Source organism: Serinus canaria, chromosome 3 (assembly GCF_022539315.1).
Source record: "Serinus canaria isolate serCan28SL12 chromosome 3, serCan2020, whole genome shotgun sequence".
Taxonomy (NCBI): domain Eukaryota; kingdom Metazoa; phylum Chordata; class Aves; order Passeriformes; family Fringillidae; genus Serinus; species Serinus canaria.
In genome coordinates, this window is record NC_066316.1 from 11435983 (window position 1) to 11455395 (window position 19413).

At 38.8% G+C, this 19413-nt stretch overlaps 1 protein-coding gene across 13 annotated transcripts in view; it reads left to right on the top strand.

The window, feature by feature from the left end:
• Positions 1-19413, top strand: part of NRXN1 (neurexin 1) — a 668036-nt gene that overhangs the window by 573657 nt on the left and 74966 nt on the right. For all 13 annotated transcript variants that reach the window (XM_030236511.2, XM_050972677.1, XM_030236512.2 and 10 more), the window contains one exon: positions 1149-1468. In XM_030236511.2, coding sequence (XP_030092371.1) covers positions 1149-1468 — 320 coding nt within the window. The remainder of the gene's footprint in view (positions 1-1148; positions 1469-19413) is intronic.

Here is a 19413-nt window from a genome sequence, read left to right on the forward strand (position 1 = left end):
CCAAAAATTATAAATCGTTCATAGATTATATTACATGCTCCAGCATCTAAATTATTAACTAAAAATATCTGTAGTTATGATATCTTCATTATGGTCCTGAAAAAAATTTGTTTAAACTGTAGGTGTCTTAAATAGTGGGCAATATGAATTGCCGATCAAAATGAAGTCCCTTTAACGTTTGCAACCTTCTAAGGGGATTTTGGAACAAACACTAATTAAAACAGAACTTAAAGTTGTGTGCATGCTTTTTGTGAGCAGAAACCAAATAGTCACTAAAGTGACTATTCTATTTACTAAGAGTGGTACTGTTGCTGAGGATTTCTCTGTTTAATGGAAATGTGCCATGATTTCTCCATCGGTATGTGTATCATTTCTGAAGCCGCTTTTACATCGAAAATCTTTTATTTTAATTGATAGCCTTGCTGAAAGCCAATCAGACATCTATTTCTGAATCTGCCTCTGAGATACTTAGCGTGAACCATGTGTTTCTTTTCAGTGTGTATGTTGAAGGGAAATAAAACATTTAACTACAAAAAGGAAAAATTTAATTAAAAATGTAAATATTCACTGACATAAAGAATCAACAAATTACTGCATAAATTCTTTAAAACTCACTTGACTTAGTGACTTGATGGCATATATATAAACTTTGTGTGTATATACATATTTCTATATGTCTATACATACATAAACTCATTTGTACATAAAGCTATAGGCTCTATGCTGCGTTGTGTGAAAAAAAAAAAAAAAAAAAAAACTTTTAAATGTTGGCAGACTTGAACAAAAAGTTATCTTAAGGAATTAGAGAACCTGGCATTCATGAGACACACCAAAAGGTTAACACTGCTTTCAGGTAAAAGGGAGAGGGGTATATCTTTTAGTGCCAAACACATTTTCAAATATATTTGATTGGCCTTTTAGCAAAAGACATATATATCTCAAAACGTCGTAAATTAATAAAAATGCAAATGCTCTCAAAATTTATGCATTTCATGGACACCTCATTAAAAAGCAATGAATTATGAGTCAAATCCTTTTCTTATAGTTTATTGCTCTCATTTTTCACCCCATGACAATCTGTTATCACTCGTGTAGAGTACAGCGTTCACAGTCAACATTTTTGCATGTATATAATATTATCTTCACAGGGCGTCAGCTCACAATCTTCAATAGCCAAGCAACCATAAAAATTGGAGGCAAGGAACGTGGCCACCCTTTCCAAGGCCAGCTCTCTGGTCTTTACTACAATGGCTTGAAAGTTCTGAATATGGCAGCAGAAAATGATGCCAACATCATGATAGAAGGGAATGTGAGACTTGTTGGTGAAGTGCCTTCCTCTATGACAACCGAGTCCACAGCCACCGCCATGCAGTCGGAGATGTCCACGTCAGTCATGGAAACCACCACCACCTTGGCCACCAGCACCGCCAGAAGAGGAAAGGCTCCGACCAAAGAACCCATTGGTCAGGTTAGTCAGCTTCCTCACCTTTTGCAAAAACCTTCCCACCTCTGAGCGTGGCCTCCTTTGTCGCATTCCCTCTGCTGATGAAATTGTTCCCCTTAAAGAAATGTATGATTACTGTTGAAAGCTCTGCACCGTACTCGTCTCATGGATGTGATGTTCACCAGCATTTTGAGGGAAAGTAAGGGCTTTGCTTTTCTTCTAAATTAGGCAAACTTACCAGTTCAGATTGTTCTGGTGCTGAGTTACATTGCTCTGTCATCCATCTTAATAGTGGTGCATATTTTTAAGTACCTTTTCTTCCTTTGATGGCTTACGTCGATTACTTTCAGTGTAGGAATGCAGGATGTCTGGAGTTAGAGATAATGAAATGAAGTGGTGACTTTATCCATCAGATAGAGAAAAGAGACCCACTTTTAAGAGAGAGCAGGAAGGAGGTGTGAAGACAAAAACATTCAAGAGTCTGGAAAAGAGGGAATTAGCACTTTCTCTAGTCCCACGATTGATCATCTTCTCTGGCAGTATTCCTCATAAGAGGCAATGGCAGCAGAGGGAATTAAGAGCACTTTGCACCATGGGAGATTCAGGCTCCAAGTCATGGCCTGTTGTTTACTGTTTGTTGAGGTTATTTGCATCTCATGAATTTGGTGATATATTTAGTTGCTTTCAGGTTTTGTCAGGATCTCTGTAAAATATGTGGGGAAATTTAATTATTGGGAAAGGAGGGGAGAAAGGAATGTGAGTGAATTAACCTTCATCTTGTGTATATCCTTGAGTAACAGCAGTCAGAATTTGTGCTTTCAAGACCTAAAACTTCTTTTATTTTTATTCTTTCTTAAAAAACAAAACAAAACAACAAGAAAAAAAAACACACTCAGACAAAATAAACACAAAGAAAACCCTCAACCAAACCAAGAAAAAAAGAAAGTAGACTGCTAAAAGCTTTTCTAATGTCCTTTTGGTTCACATTCTTGTGAGCCCACTGTGGCACCAAGCCATGACAGACAGCTACACTCCTGAGATCCAGAAGTAGGACAAGGAACACGGAAAGCATCATGAGGGAGAGACAGGGTGTGCTGAATAAGATTCATTTGCTCAGGAATGAAGCACATGCAGGTTAGACAGAGGCTGAGGTCAGGTTGCCTGTTTTCTGTGTAAAACCTCAAGTCACAGAGTGAATTGGGGCATCAAATATGACACTTCAGCTTTTCTGTCTGTAGTATCTTTGTATGCTTTGTACTATGGATCAAAAACCATGGTAAAGTAAACGCAAAAATTGTTGTTTAACAAACCTGGGTAAAGTAAACATAAAAATTGTTATTTTACAAACCTGAAGCAGTACATTTAAGTTAAAAATGAGTCTCAAAAGAAAGCATTTTGACTTAGACATTTTTGACTGCAGGTTGCAGGAGGTTTTACACAATTATGGTACTGACTTACAGAGTTTTGATAAATAACAATAGATTTTCTTTGTTCTTAATTCTGTTTGAAATGATATCTTGCACTCTATTATCCAACTAGTCTGACCTCAGTACTTGCAGCAACAAAATCTAAGACTTCACCAAATTTACCGAAGGGAAGATATGTCTCTAAAATGTAGAGCACACTCATGGTGTGAAATAATTTGACCTAAATTAATGTTACTAAATTATAATTAAACAAAGTTAAGCTGTTCTAGTTCCCAGCATACTGTTGCTGCCACTCTTTCATGTTACTTCCAGGCACAATTTTGGAGGAAAAATGTCTCAGGGGCCATTCTCAGTTGTCACCTTGCATGATCTGTAGGCAGCAGGAATTGGCTGGTGTAATTGCTTTGCCAGTTGGCCTCAGTTTCTGGGAGTGTTCCCCAGTATAATTTACACACTATTTGCATGTTTAGCCACTAAGACTTTTATTTTTGAGGTTTTCCAGTGGGATATTTTTGGAAGAAAATTTTCTTAAGCTAACAACTATGGTGAGGTGTAAATTTTTCTGAAGAGGGGAAACAAAACAATTAGGGCAAAATGATTTTCCAAAGCTTTGCTGTTTCTAGGCTGTGGTGCCTGAAATAAGAAATGGCCCTTATTGACTCTACCAGAACATCGACTCAATTTTTCAGAGAAGCTCACTGCCACTGGGGCTGAGTGGCCTCAAGGCAGTTGTGCCATTTCCTCATCCCTTTTTGGCTGAAGTGGCTGTGCCAAAATGCCATGAGCTCTTTGATACCCCACCCTGAGGAGCTTCCAGCAGGCTCCAGCACCACGCAGAGGTGCAGAGCATGGCTGCAAAACAAGTCTTGAGTGTGAAGGTTTTGATCAGCCTCCCTCACCTTTTAGCCTGGCTAAAGCAAGGACTTCATGCTTCTGACGGGAAACTCCTGATTCAGGAGCCTGAAAGCAACATTTGTGAGGAAACATTCCATGGTAACACCACTGCAGCACTTGGGGCATCCTGAGTGAGCCCTTCTTGACTTCATCTATGTCGAATGTCCTGCCTGGTAGAATCTCTGTGTGTCATTTCATACACTTAATGAATCAGGGACTGCACTGGAGCACATTTTGCCATCAGGCCCTGATTTGATTTTGGGACATTGATCACATCCCAAAGTCAGAGCTGAAATTTGTCTGCAGGATGCTATACTACTCATGCAACAAAGACCTGGGAAGATACTGAATCACCTTAGGGACATAATTTCTTTTCTTCATTCATACCTGGTTCTTATTCTACCTGCCTGTAATAATTTCTGAGCTTGTGACCCATAGGGCTCCCATGGGTCTGTCCTGCAGGATGCTGAGGAATCACTTTCCACCTTAATGTCACTGGAGATGAAGGCACTCAGTATCTCATGAGTGCCTTTGATCACCTTTGATTTCCTCATTCTCTTTCTCTTTTTTTACCTGATTTTTGCTTATACATAACCCCTGCAATGGTGTCAACTACACTGACATACAGTAATGCACCAGAAGAAAAGTTACCTCTCCAGCATTAATTAGGTTACTGAGGAAAATATGCAGCTGAACAGCAATTGCTAATGAAAAAACCTTACATTACTGCAAACCAGAGCATGGCTGAAGTAGAATAGAAGCAAATGATCTAATCAGTCAGAGATTGTTTGCTCCATTTGCAGAGGTATTGAATTCAATTAAAGATTGCAATACTTAAAGAAGATCATTTAAATCTCTATTTATAGGAAAGCTTCTTTTAAAAAACCTACAATTTTTAATTGATGGAGTCTCTGTTCCCTCACAGATATTAACAAAAGCAATATATGATGCAAGATCCACATGGGACTTCCAGAAAGTATGTTGAATACTGTTTTGCATGATTTTAGATGAAGGAGGTCTTAGTGTTTCTGAGAAAGAAATGCTTTTTGCTGAAGACTCTAAATGAAGGTTTTCCCAGCTTGGAAATATTTTAACAATGGATGTTTTGGTGACGACAGACATCTTAATTATTGCACTGGGAAATGTAAATTTTTCAAAGGGAAGAAAGGTACTCAAAGCTTATTGAATGTCAGTAGTAGGTGAATGCCTGATTTTCCTTAGTGCCTTAAATCCTCCCCCCTACTCCCCCTTGATTATAATGGCATTCAAGCTGTCAGCCTCTGTGCAAGGCACTGGGTAAACACAGAGAAGTGAGGGTCCCTGCCTCCAGTATCTCATACAATAAACAAAAGGTATCAGGTAAGGAGGAGGGAAAAAAAGAGGAAATCAGGAGTCAGGAGGAAGGGGGAAATGAAGCTAGCATTGTGTTGTTTCAGTATTAACAAGTGTCCAGCTTTACAGCCATTGTGGGAAGGACACTTTCCTGCCCTGTGGATTTTTTTATCCAGGCTTTTCAGACAGCTGTAGGATCACCACAGAGCTGCAGCAGATTTTTGCATCAGGCAGCTGGGCTGCCTGGTCAAGCAGCAGGGGCAGGATTGGCTCCAGCTGGGTGGTCAGTGAGACGTTTCCTCTGCTTCACACTTTGCCATTGACACCTGGGGGAAACCCTGGCCATTGGCAGGGGAGCTGAGATGGAAGGAGAGGTCCTTTGCTCCCTCCCCAGTGCATGGCAGGATGCTCAACACTTTGCATACCTTCATGAACACGGAAAGAAAACCCTTAATTTTTGCAAGAACAGGACTTGTGTTACACGAAAATACGTGTTGCTAACTTTTAGGGAGCCTTAAGTATGCACTTGAACTCAGAAACCATGAATTTCTTCTAAGAATATCACCTTTTTATGAAGTTATTCAGCAAAATGATAAAGTTAAGTTCTTCCTTCTTTTTGCCTTTTATTTTTAACACTTTAAACAAGTCTAATTTGCACGTTTTCTGTTGAGTCATGAAGGTGATAAGCATCTTTTAAAACTGAAAATTAAGATTCTCGTGCTGTAGAACTCCAGGAGCTGAAATGTTAAGCTAAACACTGAGTACTGCAAGGCTTGCAATAAAAATTGCAAGAGTTGGCAGAAGCCTGAAAGGCTTCAAAAGGACTTAGAGAATGGGTTTTGCTTGAATTAGGAAAGCCCAATCAGGCCTTTAGTATCTCTTTGGCAAGGCTTTGTGAATCTGTATTAACTGGAAATCATAAGTGAAGTGATAGTAAATCAAGAATAATATGCTCATTTTTCATCCCTTTCTAAGGATTTGATTATGACAGCCTATCCACAGACCAGCCTCAACTCTCATGCACTGGAAACCATTTCTGAAAATTGTGTGCAAAATAGCTTTTTTAATTTTCCATAACACACTCTGGCAGTCCTCCTTGTTCTCATCAGGGTGGGTTGTTATCAATAACATCAAGCCACTTAGCCAGCAATTGCTCTATACTGTGAGATGATTACGTGTTTGGGAACAATAGGCACTGATTTTTGGTCAGGCAGAACTAAATCAATGAGCTGAAATTTGGTCAGTTGCCTCGGAGGGCATGCACCAGGTGAAGGGTATGTTTCTTTACATATATTGAAGCAGCAGAATTAAATAAAGCATTTATTGTAGCAGGGACAATGACAGGCTTGGCTCAGGGACTTCACCTGCCCAGTAAAAACAAACACTGGAGAAAACAGGGGAGTTATCCATGGTAAGAGTTCAGTTTTAAGAATGGTCATTGAACACATGACATCAACACAGGACAGCAAATGTGAGCATGTTTTATGGAGATACACTGTTCATTAAATAAATGAAGATAACATTAATGGGAGGATGAGTTTTTCCCACCCATTTTGCTTTAAAATTATGTACTGTGTGGCTTGCAAAGTCCTGTTTCTATGCACAAGTGTGTTCTTTTCATATATCTGCTTCCACTTCTTTCCCTGGATGGTCACACCAGCTTTCAAAGTTCATCAGCCCCAGCAGGCAAAGCTCTTCCCCAGGGGTCTGATAAATCATGAGGATCTGACTCAACAGATGCTCACTAGTGCCAAGTGAATCCCACAGCTTCCAGTGTCCCAGTGCTCAGCATCCATACAGTTCCCTTAGCTGACAGATCCTGGGAAATTTGCAGTAGGATCTCCGTGCAAAATGGTTGTTGTGAAGGTATCAGTTGCAGGTAGACAGAAATTTAACTAGGTGCAGGAAACCCTTGCACTTTTCCTTGGTTTTTTTTAGTTTTTTTGTTGGTTTTTTTTTTTTTTTTATTTTGGGTTTTTTCTTGTTTTTGTTTGTTTGTTTGGTGGTGTTTTCTTTTGTTTGTTTAAAATATCACATTAAGAATTTCAAGATGCTTCTAGTGGCTTTTGATCATTTGAATAATTGTTTTAAAACATAATTGTCAGCATCACTGACACTCAAGATGTCTAATAAATTTAAAAGAGGACGCTGAACCTTAAACTTCTCTATTTTTTTTTTTACATTTGCTACCTGATCACATTAGATTTTCCAATTCTACTGCAAAATATTTGCATATTGAATATTGGGTTTTTAGCTGGAATACTGGAGTTGTGTAAAATAGGGTGGCTTACATAGTTCAGTACAATTGCCTCTTGAACTGGCCCATTGCTTTGTTGTCTTCAAGTATTACATACATGATCTCATGGTTGACTGTGTGTCCCTCTCAATAAATATTGCATTCCTTAACCAATTCAGTCAAATCTGGTTCAGCATAAAGATCTCACGGATATTAAACTCCCAGAGAAGCTAAATTGTGTCAGTTCTTGCACCCATCCTGGTCTCCTGTTGCCTAATGCAAAGCCAGGTCTTCCCCTGCTTTGTGTTTTAAAAGCAAAGATGAAAAAGAAGAACAAAATGTTTGTGTGTGCTTATGATGAGTTTCTCAGAAGTTCCTCAGACTCAATAATGTTTTCTATATTTTTGAAAATCTTATCCTATGACACCTTAATATATAAATACTCTAACAGTACACTTTATTGTACCAAGCTCAGAGGATAAGATTTGCTGTTTGTTGTTGGCATTTGTTGGAGAGGAATGGTTCCTAGAGGCTCCTTGGAGCACAGAGGAGCACCAAAGGCAAATCCCAACCAGTTGTATGGAAAACTACAGGCACAGAAACAGCTGGACGTGGTCAGCAATGCTATTCCATTCCTACTGCACTGCACAATCCAGAAAAGACTTCTGGTTTGTCTTTGCCTCTGTTGTGGATTTACTTCACAAGGCACCATCCAGGTGGGATGGGTTTCCAGGCCCTCCAAAAGGAAGCCAAACCATGGAATTTCTGTTCAGCCAGTGGGATATATCTAAAACCTTGTGCACTGTTTTGAAGCTACCCCCTGTGGTATATACACACAGGGAAAAAAATCTGCTTGTAAATGAAATTACGGCAGTGTTAACAATTTAAAGAATGGCAAGATGCTTGCATAAATTGCTCATTAATTAGTTGCAAAAAAAATTTCTTTTTAAGTTCAGTTTGAGAGAAAAGGATCTCAGGCCCCTTGCTGCTTTAATTTTGTTGTTCTTTCATGTTTAAATGACCAAGTTAATTTGTAACAATTTGCTTTATTGTGGTTTTTTTAACCCAGATTAATCATATCCAGTCTCAAATTCTGACACATTCCCATTTTGAAATGCGGTGAAATTTAGTAGAGCGATCATCTTGGTGCCAATGTTTTTTCATAGCATGCTGCCTTTCTTTATTCCTAGCAAGTTGCTCATGTCATGTTAGGACAGTAATATTTCTAAACCATCCCTTTGCATAACATGGGACAGCATCAAACTGTTGCTGAGCAAACAACAAATTTAGGCAGTGATTTGTTGCTGGTGGGAAAATTTCCCTTGCAGTTACAGCTCTTTGTGTCAACCTCTTTTGTTAGGAAGGGTCCTCACATGAAGCAATGCTTGGTTCTCTCTCACACTCTGTGCCTTCCACTGTTCCTGCTCAGTGCCTGCCAGGCACACTAAATAAACATTAGGATTACACAGAAATGGGATTGTTTCACCCAGGTGGAACAAAAGGTTGTGGCTGAGCTGGTGACCCTTAACTGTACCATCGCATGGCTGTGATGCATTTTTCTGCATTTGGGGCAGCTGAAAAAGGCTGGGTGTGTTACAGTCACTGATTCTCAGTAGCCTTGAAGGATAGAAATCCTTGTATTGTGTCTCAGAGCTTCTGTTCTCCTGTGAAAAGAAAGCAAGAGTCGTTCAGTCCCCTTATCACTTTCTGGAGCCCTGCTAAGCCTGAAGATCTCGTTAACCACTTCTTTGGTGCATTTTCATGATTGAAGTGCTGTGTGTTTTACAAGCTTGGCTCACACAATTTCCTTTCAGAAAGCATGGAATAATACATTCTATTTCTTTTGTGTGTGATTCCCGAGAGCTGAGGGAAAGAAAAGCAGATTGACTCAGGGTGTGACCTTCTTCTCTCAGTGGTGAGAGCCCAGCCCAGGCACCCTGCCCTGACAGAGCTTCCAAGTGCTGCCACACTTGCAGCCCCCCCAGTGCTCTGCAGCAGGGTCAGTCCTGCTGCTGCAGCCAGCCAACGGATTCCAACTGTTCCCAGAGCACATGGAGCGCTGGGAGATGAATTTTCTTTCCATATCTAATTAATCAGGCTAATTGCTGCAAGTTGCAGTGTGCAACCTGCTTTTATGTGTGGCTGGCAAGGACGTGATTACAAGAGTCTGTTGTGTGATGTTTTGTTGAACATCAAGCATGTATCAGAGCTCTCAAAATGTAGGTGATATGACTGCATTAAATACTGAAAATTTCTTCTAAACACAAGAGTGTCAGCCATGTGAGAAACCTTTCTGCTCACTTACAGTTATTAAGACCAAATCTTCATTCACAGGCATGCCTGCTTCACAGGCTGCAGATCATTTTCTTTAATCAAACAATTCTTGGGACATTCAGTTAATAAATTAATATAGAAGGTTTCTTCAAAACCCTATTTTTCCCGTGTGGGTAATATCAACATCCTATATCTGTCTTAAATAACTCAAAAAGTACTTTGTGATTTATTGATTTATTTAATTTAATCTCTTAGCTAAACTTGTCTTTAAATATTTGTTTTCATTCAATAATCAACAGTTGATTCAAACAGCTGAAACTTATGTTTTGTTTATATGCTGGCATTACTTCAGAGTTAGATACTTCCTAAGTGTTATGTCTTGATGCTCTTTGACTAAAACATCTGCAATTCTGTTATGAATAACTTTGCATGCAGTGTTTATTTCCTTGCATAGTTTTCCTTTCACTTAATGAACCTCTGTTGAAATGTCTCTTTTTTGCAGTGTGGTTTTGCAAGCACACTCATATATTTATACACACACAGACACACAGACAGGCACATTTTTAAAAGCCAGATGAAGCTATTAGATGGGAATTTTTTTACTATGGAGGGGAGCAGTAAAGTCTCCAAAGGGACTTAAGGAAGAAAGCTATGAGACCTGCCAGTTTCTCCAAAGAGGAAACATAAATGATGGGCAGGGGCATCTGCATTAAGGAAGAGAAGAATGGAAATTTTTTCTTGGATCCAACTATGCCACTCTTTCCTAGAAGTGCCTAGGAGCATGGGGTGAGAAAAAGGAACCAGTTTATGAAAGTCCACTCCAGAAGATCTAAAGATATATTCCTCTCCATTAATAAATAACCAAGCACTTCCCCGCTGTGAGATGATGATGGGCTGAGGATCAAATCCATCCCTGGCTTTGGTGTGTTCAGATCCATCATCACTTTGGCTTGTGTCTGCATCTAAAACCACAGTGGTGCAAGTACCAGGTCTTGGGAGAACAGGTAGCAGGTAGAAAGAGTTCTGGAAAGGGCAGAAACCATGGGGGAGGAAGCCCAAGTGAAGAGATTCCATGGTGCTGATATTCCTTCCGACCCTGGAGGAAAGAGAAGGGGAACAAAACACTTGGAAGTTCTGTGTTGTCTTGTTAGGTCTTTAAATCCAGCCACATATTAAATGTTTGGAGCTTTGTGGGTGTATCCTGTGTAGAGGAAAGACTGAAGAGGTCAGCAGGGCTTTTGTAATGTCCGTCAGCTTGCAGGTTTTCCTCAGCTCCCAGCATAGCCCTATAAATACAAAGATTCTGACATGCTCATGAATTAGAAAAAAAGGATGAAGTCAGAAAAAATGGCCTCAGACATACCTCATATGACAACTGCATATTATTTAAAGGTTTTTAAAGCAGGACATCATTATCTGTTATGAGTGAGGCTGTGAGGATGCTGGGAACAGCACGAGTGAGGTTCTGATGTCCATGTAACCATAGCTGATTCCGCTGACTAATAAATCATTTGCTTTTCTCTTCCTATCCAGATTCTCTGGTGATTTTCACAAATCTGCCAGCATTAATAAATTCCAAAGAGAAATATTCCCCCTTCTTTATGTCTATTTCAGGTCATATTTTGGAAAAATTAGCGTAGATCCTGTCTCCGTGTTTCACGAGGCCACAAATTCACTAAAATTAAGTGTCTGGGAATTTTACTGAATGCTTTAGGGACATCCATCTAGACTTAATATGTTCAGAAAAGCTGATAATTCCTTACATTAATACGAAGACTTAGTTGCTTAATTCCAGGCTCCCAGGGTTATTGAACATGGCAGTCTGAATGCATTTTCTGTAGGTGTGATGGACTTGGTAATTAACTGATGTAATCCATACCAAAGCATTATCAATACCTTCATATCCCACAGCAGGAAGGCAGCTAGATATGTATTGCCTTCTAAAAATGAAGTATTTGCATATGTGTTTGAGTGTATAAACATATTTTTTTTTTTGCTACATTTTTATGGTGAAGTGATGTCCAATTTCAGCTAGGATAGCATGAATGCTTAAAATATTTCCCTGATAACGATATTAACATTTTTTTTGTCCCTGGGGTGGGTGGTGGTTGCTTGTGTCGCTATACACAAGAATAATCTTAGAAATAATATTTTCTAAAGTGATTAAAAAGACCAAATATTATAGTTAAATGAGGCATAAAGGCAGTTGTGGTATTTTCCTTATGAAATGTCTGTCATGGTTAAAAGCACATGCAGGAGAGAAGGGGTCAGGATGTGGTTATTGCCTTCCCCAATGATTGATGGAAGAATTATTTTTGATGACCAAAAATAGTTTTTCAATTTTTATCAACAGTGTACCGAGAAGAAAAAAGAAAAACTTCTGTTCAAACCTATTTCTGTGTGATTTTTTAAAATTATGATTCCTTATTGTTAGGTACAGGCAAATTAAAAAAAAAAAAAAAAAAAAAGAGAAAGTTTTAAAATGAAAATAAAAAGAAGACCAGTGTTTGAAAAGTGTTTTGTGTGTATTATATTCATCTAATTAGACATAAATCTGTAAATGGCTGAGATCAGCTCAATGTTTTCAGTCAACTGCTTGAAAAGCTTTGCAAATATGTTGAGGCAGTGCCTCCTCTGCAATCTTAAATGACTTCAGTATTCAAAATTTTGCTATAGTTTTTGTAGTGCTGAGTCCACACAAAAATAGAGAATATATATATATATATAATCAATATTTTTAGTGTTATACAGGTAAGCCTCTAAAGAAAATCCTACAATTAATTTAATCCTATACTTAATATCTTTGTGTAATAAATATCTTTATAAATTAGTAATAGTTATCAGCTTGCTTAGTCTGTGAATAGATTGAAGTGCTTTTTTTTTTCCATAAGAGGGATGTAACAGATGTCTGACATGATAATTCCACCATATGGCAATTCCATTATCTTTCTAGTGCAATATTAAAATAATAATGATGAACACTGAGCAACATTGTTAATCTTAGTAGGTGGAAGTTCCAGCATTGTTGAAGAAACAACTAGCTTTGATTTTAGCTCAGTGTTGAACATTAGAGGTGTATTGTTGTTTTCCCTCTAGAGTTCTGGGTTGGTAGTAAAATGAGCTGGATAACTCAACATGAATGGTTTTGTAACACAGGGTGCCTTCTTTTATTTATTTATTTTATTTATTTCTGATGTTCTGAATATATAGCTGTTCATATTTCAATCAGCTCATACTCGGGGTTTAAGCACACATTTTGCACAGAAATACTTGCAAATTTTGCTGATGCTGTTCAGGTGACTAACAAACCAAACCAAAGGCAAGTTTTCTTTTTGGCAAGGCAAGGTCATCAGTAAAAAAACTGCACTCCCATGACCTAGGTAGATGGAGCCAGAGGGGTTTTCCCCTCTTTGAAGAAAGAAAAATAGATAAATATTACAGGAAGTGTACTCAGGTGTTTCAGTCAGGGAACAAGTAGAGTCCATATGCCCATGGGAGAAAATAGGAATTTAGAGTAAAACTCCTTGCTGGCATTCCTTGGTCAAAGAAGAGAAAAATGCAGTGGCAGAGATGAAAGTCACAGTGTGAGCACAATTTTATTTAGAAATACTAACAGTAAGATAGAACTGGAATGGTGCATTTCCTGGGTATTGGCTGTAATCATGGAAATAGCTTTATTTTTTTTGGTAGTGTAAAAGGAAATTTTATAAAATCTATTGCTGATAAGTAAGGTACATGAGATTTTTCAGATAGTGCTTGTGGGGCCTCAGCATGCAGAGGAATTCCAGTTCAAGATAGTATTTAAATATATGTGTTTTCTTTAAACATGTTCTTAAGTAAATGCTGTAATTGGAAGGGATTAAAATATGTGCTTTTCAATTATTTTCTTGAATCAAGCATTTCCTTGAAATTAGAAATAATTATGTCTCTTCTGGTGCCATCTTAACCTAGGTCTAAGCTAAAGGTAAAACCTCAGTCAGTTCTCATTCACTCCCTACAGAAGTTCAGTTTTCTTTCTTCTCTCTAATTAGGATGTGCCATGAGGAGAGATTCTGATATCTGAGCCACTGTTCTGTACCAGTGAAAATTTGAAATGAATGAAATGTTTTGTTTCTATCCAAGTAGAGTACCCATGAATCATATTCTACAAAATCTCACCCACAGGTGATAGGGCATGTGAAGTATACTCTGATTTGCACATTTTAAATAGCTCATTAATTATCAATGTCAGCATTCTCTCAGTCGTGGTTCTTTGTGGCCAGCAAAGCATTTGCTGGTGATCTTTAGAGAAGATGGCTCATTACTCTGTCAGCTCTCCTCCTTTTTTTTCCACTTGCTGTACCACCCTACTGGCAGTTAAAAATACATGAATAATTGACAGATTGTTTTCCTACATAATCTGCTGTCATATTTGCCTCAAGAGCCTGTATTTAACTTCCTGTGGGAGAGAAGTGATCTGTGGAATCTTGAATAGAAGGTATTTAAGGGCTGTGAGGCCTTTCTTTGTAAAGATGAAGTTTGGACAATGAAGACACTGAGAAGTTAGATAGGAGTAATTAATCTTCTTAGAATATCCCATAGTTATAAAAGTTTTGGTGAAGCTTAGGAAGATTCAGGGTGCTAGCAAATAAAACATGAATATACATGACCATAAACAAAAGCAGACCTCAGATATGTCAATATTTTAGCAGAAAATAAATTTTAATATAACTTTCTCCAGAACAAACTTGGATGGCTCTGTCCAAGTTCCCCATCTCTGACTTTGACAAAGAAGATGGTTCTACTAATGATGTCAGTCCTTTCTGCCCAGGCTGGCAGCAAAGCTCTCATTTAATGCTAGTTTTCACTTGTGCTCTGGGAACTGGAGTGCAGAGGTCAGAGGGTGGCAGCAGGTATTGCATGGAACAACTTGCAGCCACTCTTGACCAAGAGGAAACTGCAAATAGTGAACTAGAGAGGAAATCCCCTGGGCTGTGCTGTCAAGTTTCTTAGCATTGTCAAAGCACCTACAGTTTTGTTCCTCTGAGAGGATTGGTTTCTCACAGGACAAAAAGCTATTAGTACCATTGAAAGCAGCCAAATTCTTAATTTTCTTTTTCTTTTTTTTTTTTTTACTTACAATTGAATACACTCTGAGAGTTGGATCAGAAATGTGAATTATCCTGGTAGCAGACCCAGACAGAAAGTAAATGGTAACAGATCCTTGACTTTGGCAATTAAAAAAACCTGTTTGATAACTGTTTCACATGCCAAGCCGAATTCTCAGTCACTGTGGTACAACTCCATTGGCTTCAGTTATGGGCATCAGTGCAGCTGAGAGGAGAATGTCAGTTACAAAATTCTAATTTTCTTGTTGTGCATTAAAAAAAAAAAAAAAAGAAAAGAAAGAAAAGAATGCAAGAGCTCTTGGGATGAGAGTTTCAAATGAAAAATAGGCAAAGAGACAGTGAACCAGCAAGGTTTGCAGTCCATCCTTAACCACCAGCTAGTCAGGTAGATCCCAGTATTGTGTGCTATGTATGGCATCTGCAAATGATCACAATTTAGGCCCAAACTCAGTGTCCTTTTATGCATGACAAATTAAGAGCAATAGATCTGTGCTTGGATATAAGACTCTCTTTTCCTGAATACTATCCTGCCATCTCAGAGAGTGAGTTTAATTTGCTGAACAAATGTTCTGATTCAGATATTGTTGGAAATTGAGCATTGTTTGAAGTCATGTGGGACTCGACACAGTTACCTGCACAGAGGCACATAATGCCAATTTGGCTGCTTTTGTGGCAACAAGAGGACTCTCCCTCCAAATTTTCTGTCCTTTTGCTGAAAAGTGGATCAAATTCCTAACAGCATAATGTCAATAATACTAATATTTAACTTCTTTATAATCAGAGTGTCTCTTTGGCTTTTGCTAGGGAGAAGGGATTGCCCTGCTTGTTTTGCCAAAGTGACAAGTTCAAATTCAGCAATCAGCAGAGACAGGGCAGGGGAGAGCTTGGGTCCCAGGTGAGTTTTACCATATACAAAAAGTCAGCAAATGGTTACAGTTTACAGCACACACAGCCCTGAACTGCATTAATCAGGCTTTTCATTTTTTAAAAAAATCATACAGCTGAGCAGAAGAAAGTATTTCAGGTTAAGCTGCAGTCCTAGTTTCTCAAACAAACAGGTTTTTTTTCTTCTCTCATATGAGGAGGGTAAAAAAGGTAATTTTATTTTGTATGGTGATAGAGAATTTGTGCTGGTTTCAACCAGCTGCTGAAATCAGTGATAAGAGGCACTGGCCTCCCCCACTACTGCTGGATAAAGAGCTGCTGCTGAGTCTATTTCTCAAGCTTAAGCCAAATTGCTTTGAAAGCTTGTGAAATTCAATTTGCAAGAGAATGGAGGATCCTCTCCATGTAATTTCAAAATGTGAAAAATAGTAATTGCTTTTACTTCATTCAGACTATCTGGGTAGGTAAAATGGCCTCAATCCTTTGGGCCCCAGCCTCCTCTGCCACTGGAGTCAGGAAGAGGTTGAACCCACACCAAAGTGTGGGAGATGCTGGACCCCACATCTTTTTGTCACGTCCTCTCCCTTCGGCGGGCAGACACACCTGCTGAATGGCTGTGCCTTCCTGTCTGCTCAAGGCACTGCTTTGTATCTGGACACTTCACACAAAAAAATGTTTGTTGCAATAGCTCTGTCTTTAATTGAGCATGTTTGTGTTTGTTTCTTCAGCGTGGAGGATAATCCTGTATAAGAATAGTCTGATCTCAGATTTATAAAGTGTTTAGATTTCTTCCATTTGGTAGAGAACATAAGCATTAGTGGATTTTTTTACAAACCTCCTGTTAGGAGCCATCCTTGATCCAATGGCTGGCTTGCCTGCTGGTAATCTTTCTCCGTGCTTGAAGAGCTGACAAAAGCATCTGGGTCTCCCTGGCAGTAATTAGGGCAAGCTAACTGCCTGCTGTGCTGGAAAGTAGCTCTGAGTGTTGATGAAATGCAAATACAAGCTGCAAGCTGGCTGGTTACCCATGCATTGTTTCCTTTATGCAGGTCTATACCTTTACACAGAGGAGCCACTGCAGTTCCTTGTGTTTAACTGAGACTCTTATCTCATGGGATTCCTTTGAACTCAGAAACTCCACTGAACTCTGGTGGTATCTTGAGATACCAAGCCAAGCTCAGAGTGAGGCATTGTTTTTTTTTTTTTCTTTTTCCTTCTCTTGCACAGCTGTAAATGTAGAATTGCCTTTACAAATTAATCAAAAGCTTCAGTTTTCAACCACTGAGCTTCAAAGAGCTAATGGAGGTACCTTCCTCTATCCCCAAAAACTTCATAGGATATAGAGCAGCAGTTCTCTTGATGTCAAGTCATTAAATATTAAGTATTGATGAACTTTCCTCCAAAGTAAAACATATAAGCCTGTAGGTGGAAAAAAAAAACCCTCAGGTTGCATTCTAGTAATTTTGTGTCCAGGAAGCCTACTTCTCCTAAAAGTCATTGAAAGGGAGCAGGAGAAGGGATGCTTAGGATATATTTTACTCACACTCAAAACACCCACTGTGCATTTGTGCTTGCAGGCTTGAACAGCTTTGTTTGCCATGGAGATGATTTGTAAACTAAGAATGTAAGTGGTTTGTTGTCAATGACCACATGTCCAGCAAAAATGCGTAGTGAGCAGCAGCTAGTTATGAAAATTATTCATTTGGATTTGGAGGGTTTTGTTTGTTGTGTGTTGGGTTTTTTTCCTGTTTGTTTGGGGGTTTGTTTTGTTTTGTTTGCTTTTTTTTTCTTCTGTTGGAGAGAGTAATGGTTTAATTTGTGAGTAAAATCCTGCCTGGCTCCTCTTAACTTAGGGCAAAGTAGTCCTAGGGTCTGAAGATGCCCTGAGATCCTGTTTTGTCTGCAGTTCTGTCTCTGTGACAATGTTTAGTGGTCCTGACACTCCTCTCTTTGATATTCATTACAATGCCATTACAAGGGTTCTGTTCTTCTCCTAAGAGATAAAGCATCATCTTCTGATTTAAATGATAAGAAATAGAAATATTGCATAATTAAATAAGAAATTTTGGTTTTTTTCTGTAAATCACCTGAAGTTTTTTTTTTTTAATATTTGTCTTATTTTATTACTTCCTGATTATCAGATCATCTTCTTGCATTTCTTCTCATGTTGTATCATCACAATTCCTTCGATCTCTGCAGGAAGCAGAGCATCCCCTCCCTCATCATAAGCACTCCACCATAGACTGACTGCAGCAGATGCTATTAAGTCCTGCAGTTATTTTTCTTTTCTTTTCAGAGGTAATTATCAACAAATGCTGATTTATTTCTTTTTAAGATCATAAATGCATTTGCCACAGCACTGCACCTTTGCTGTCACTCATGCTCAGTTCTACCCTGGTGTGCCCTGAATCTGTTTTGTGATACATGACACTATTATATCTCAGGGAGATTTGCTCTTCCCTTCCCTGTGTAGTATGATTAATTTATATGCAGTCAATCCATGCTTGGAATGAAATAAGTTTTTCATCTTTCTGCCTTTCTTCGTGTTTTTGTGCTCAATGGTTTATTTTTTCTTTTTTTTTTTTTTTTTTTTTTTTTTTTTTTTTTTCTCCTGAGAGGAAGGTTTCTGCAAAGCTGTTCTGGCATTTATTTTCACTGAGAAGCTTAGTTAAATAATTGAAACAGCCAAGAAATGGCTTAGAAAAGGGGCAAAATGTATTTTCTTGTTTTGCTTCATGAGCAACTGAGTTTGAATACCGATGCAGACACTAAAGAAAATTAGATTATCTCAGTTCAGTATTCTGCACCACAGTTCCAATCCCCATCATTGTCCCAATCCCCACATCTAGGAGATGGAAAGATTAAGTAATAATGAAGACATGTCACTGCACCTGCTTTCACAGTATCAGGCTACACAGAGTAAATTCATCCATAGTTTTGCTTGTCCCCCTCTGGCGTTATCTGTTGTTCCCATCTCCCAGATGAGGGCTCCATCTAGATCCCCACAGACTCTAAAAACACATTTCTAATCGTTGGCTGTTCATGTTTGCCTACAGATTTTGAAAACAAGCTGCTTTTAAAGGTCTCTCTGCATAAAGTAAACTGTAAGCATCTGATGTTGATGGTTAGCTCCATTTGTTAGCACACCACTAAACTGTAACACTGGTGAAATGTTGAACATCTGGCACATAAGGCAGTTTAGTGGCTACAACGCTGTGCTGGCACAGGCATTTTCTCAAAGAGAGTTTTGGAAAGGGTAAGAGCTCACCATAACAAAGTTTTCAGCCCTGTGTGTAGCCTCTGAGTCCTCCAGAGCCACCCCACAACTGCTTGTGTCCTACCCTGTCCAGGTTGTCTTGCACCTTCTGGGCTTGCCTGTGGCATCCTTTGCCCATCCAGCTCAGCACAGCCCTCAGCTCCTGCTGGCACAGCTTTGACTTCCCCAATAACATCTAAGAATAGGTGAGATGAGCATATGATGGGTGATGTGGCAACAGAGGAAATAAACTCAGGAAAAGGCTGCAAGTCCGGAAGAAAGGATAAAACTCTGATCCCTTACATTGCCCTGCTTTGTTTTGCTTTGGCATGGCCTTTGGCTTTTAGTCTCTTTCCTTATTCCAGCTATTTTTTTTCCTCTTTAAATTCTTCCTTCTTTATCAGTCAGCATTGTTGATGTAAGATTTATATTTTTTTTACATGTTTTTCCTGCTTCACTGTTCCGCACTGTGATGCCCCCCCCCTTGCTGTCCTCCAGCTGTTTTGATTTTGGCTGGTTTTGTTGTTTTGTTTTGTTTTGTTTTGTTTTAATATCAA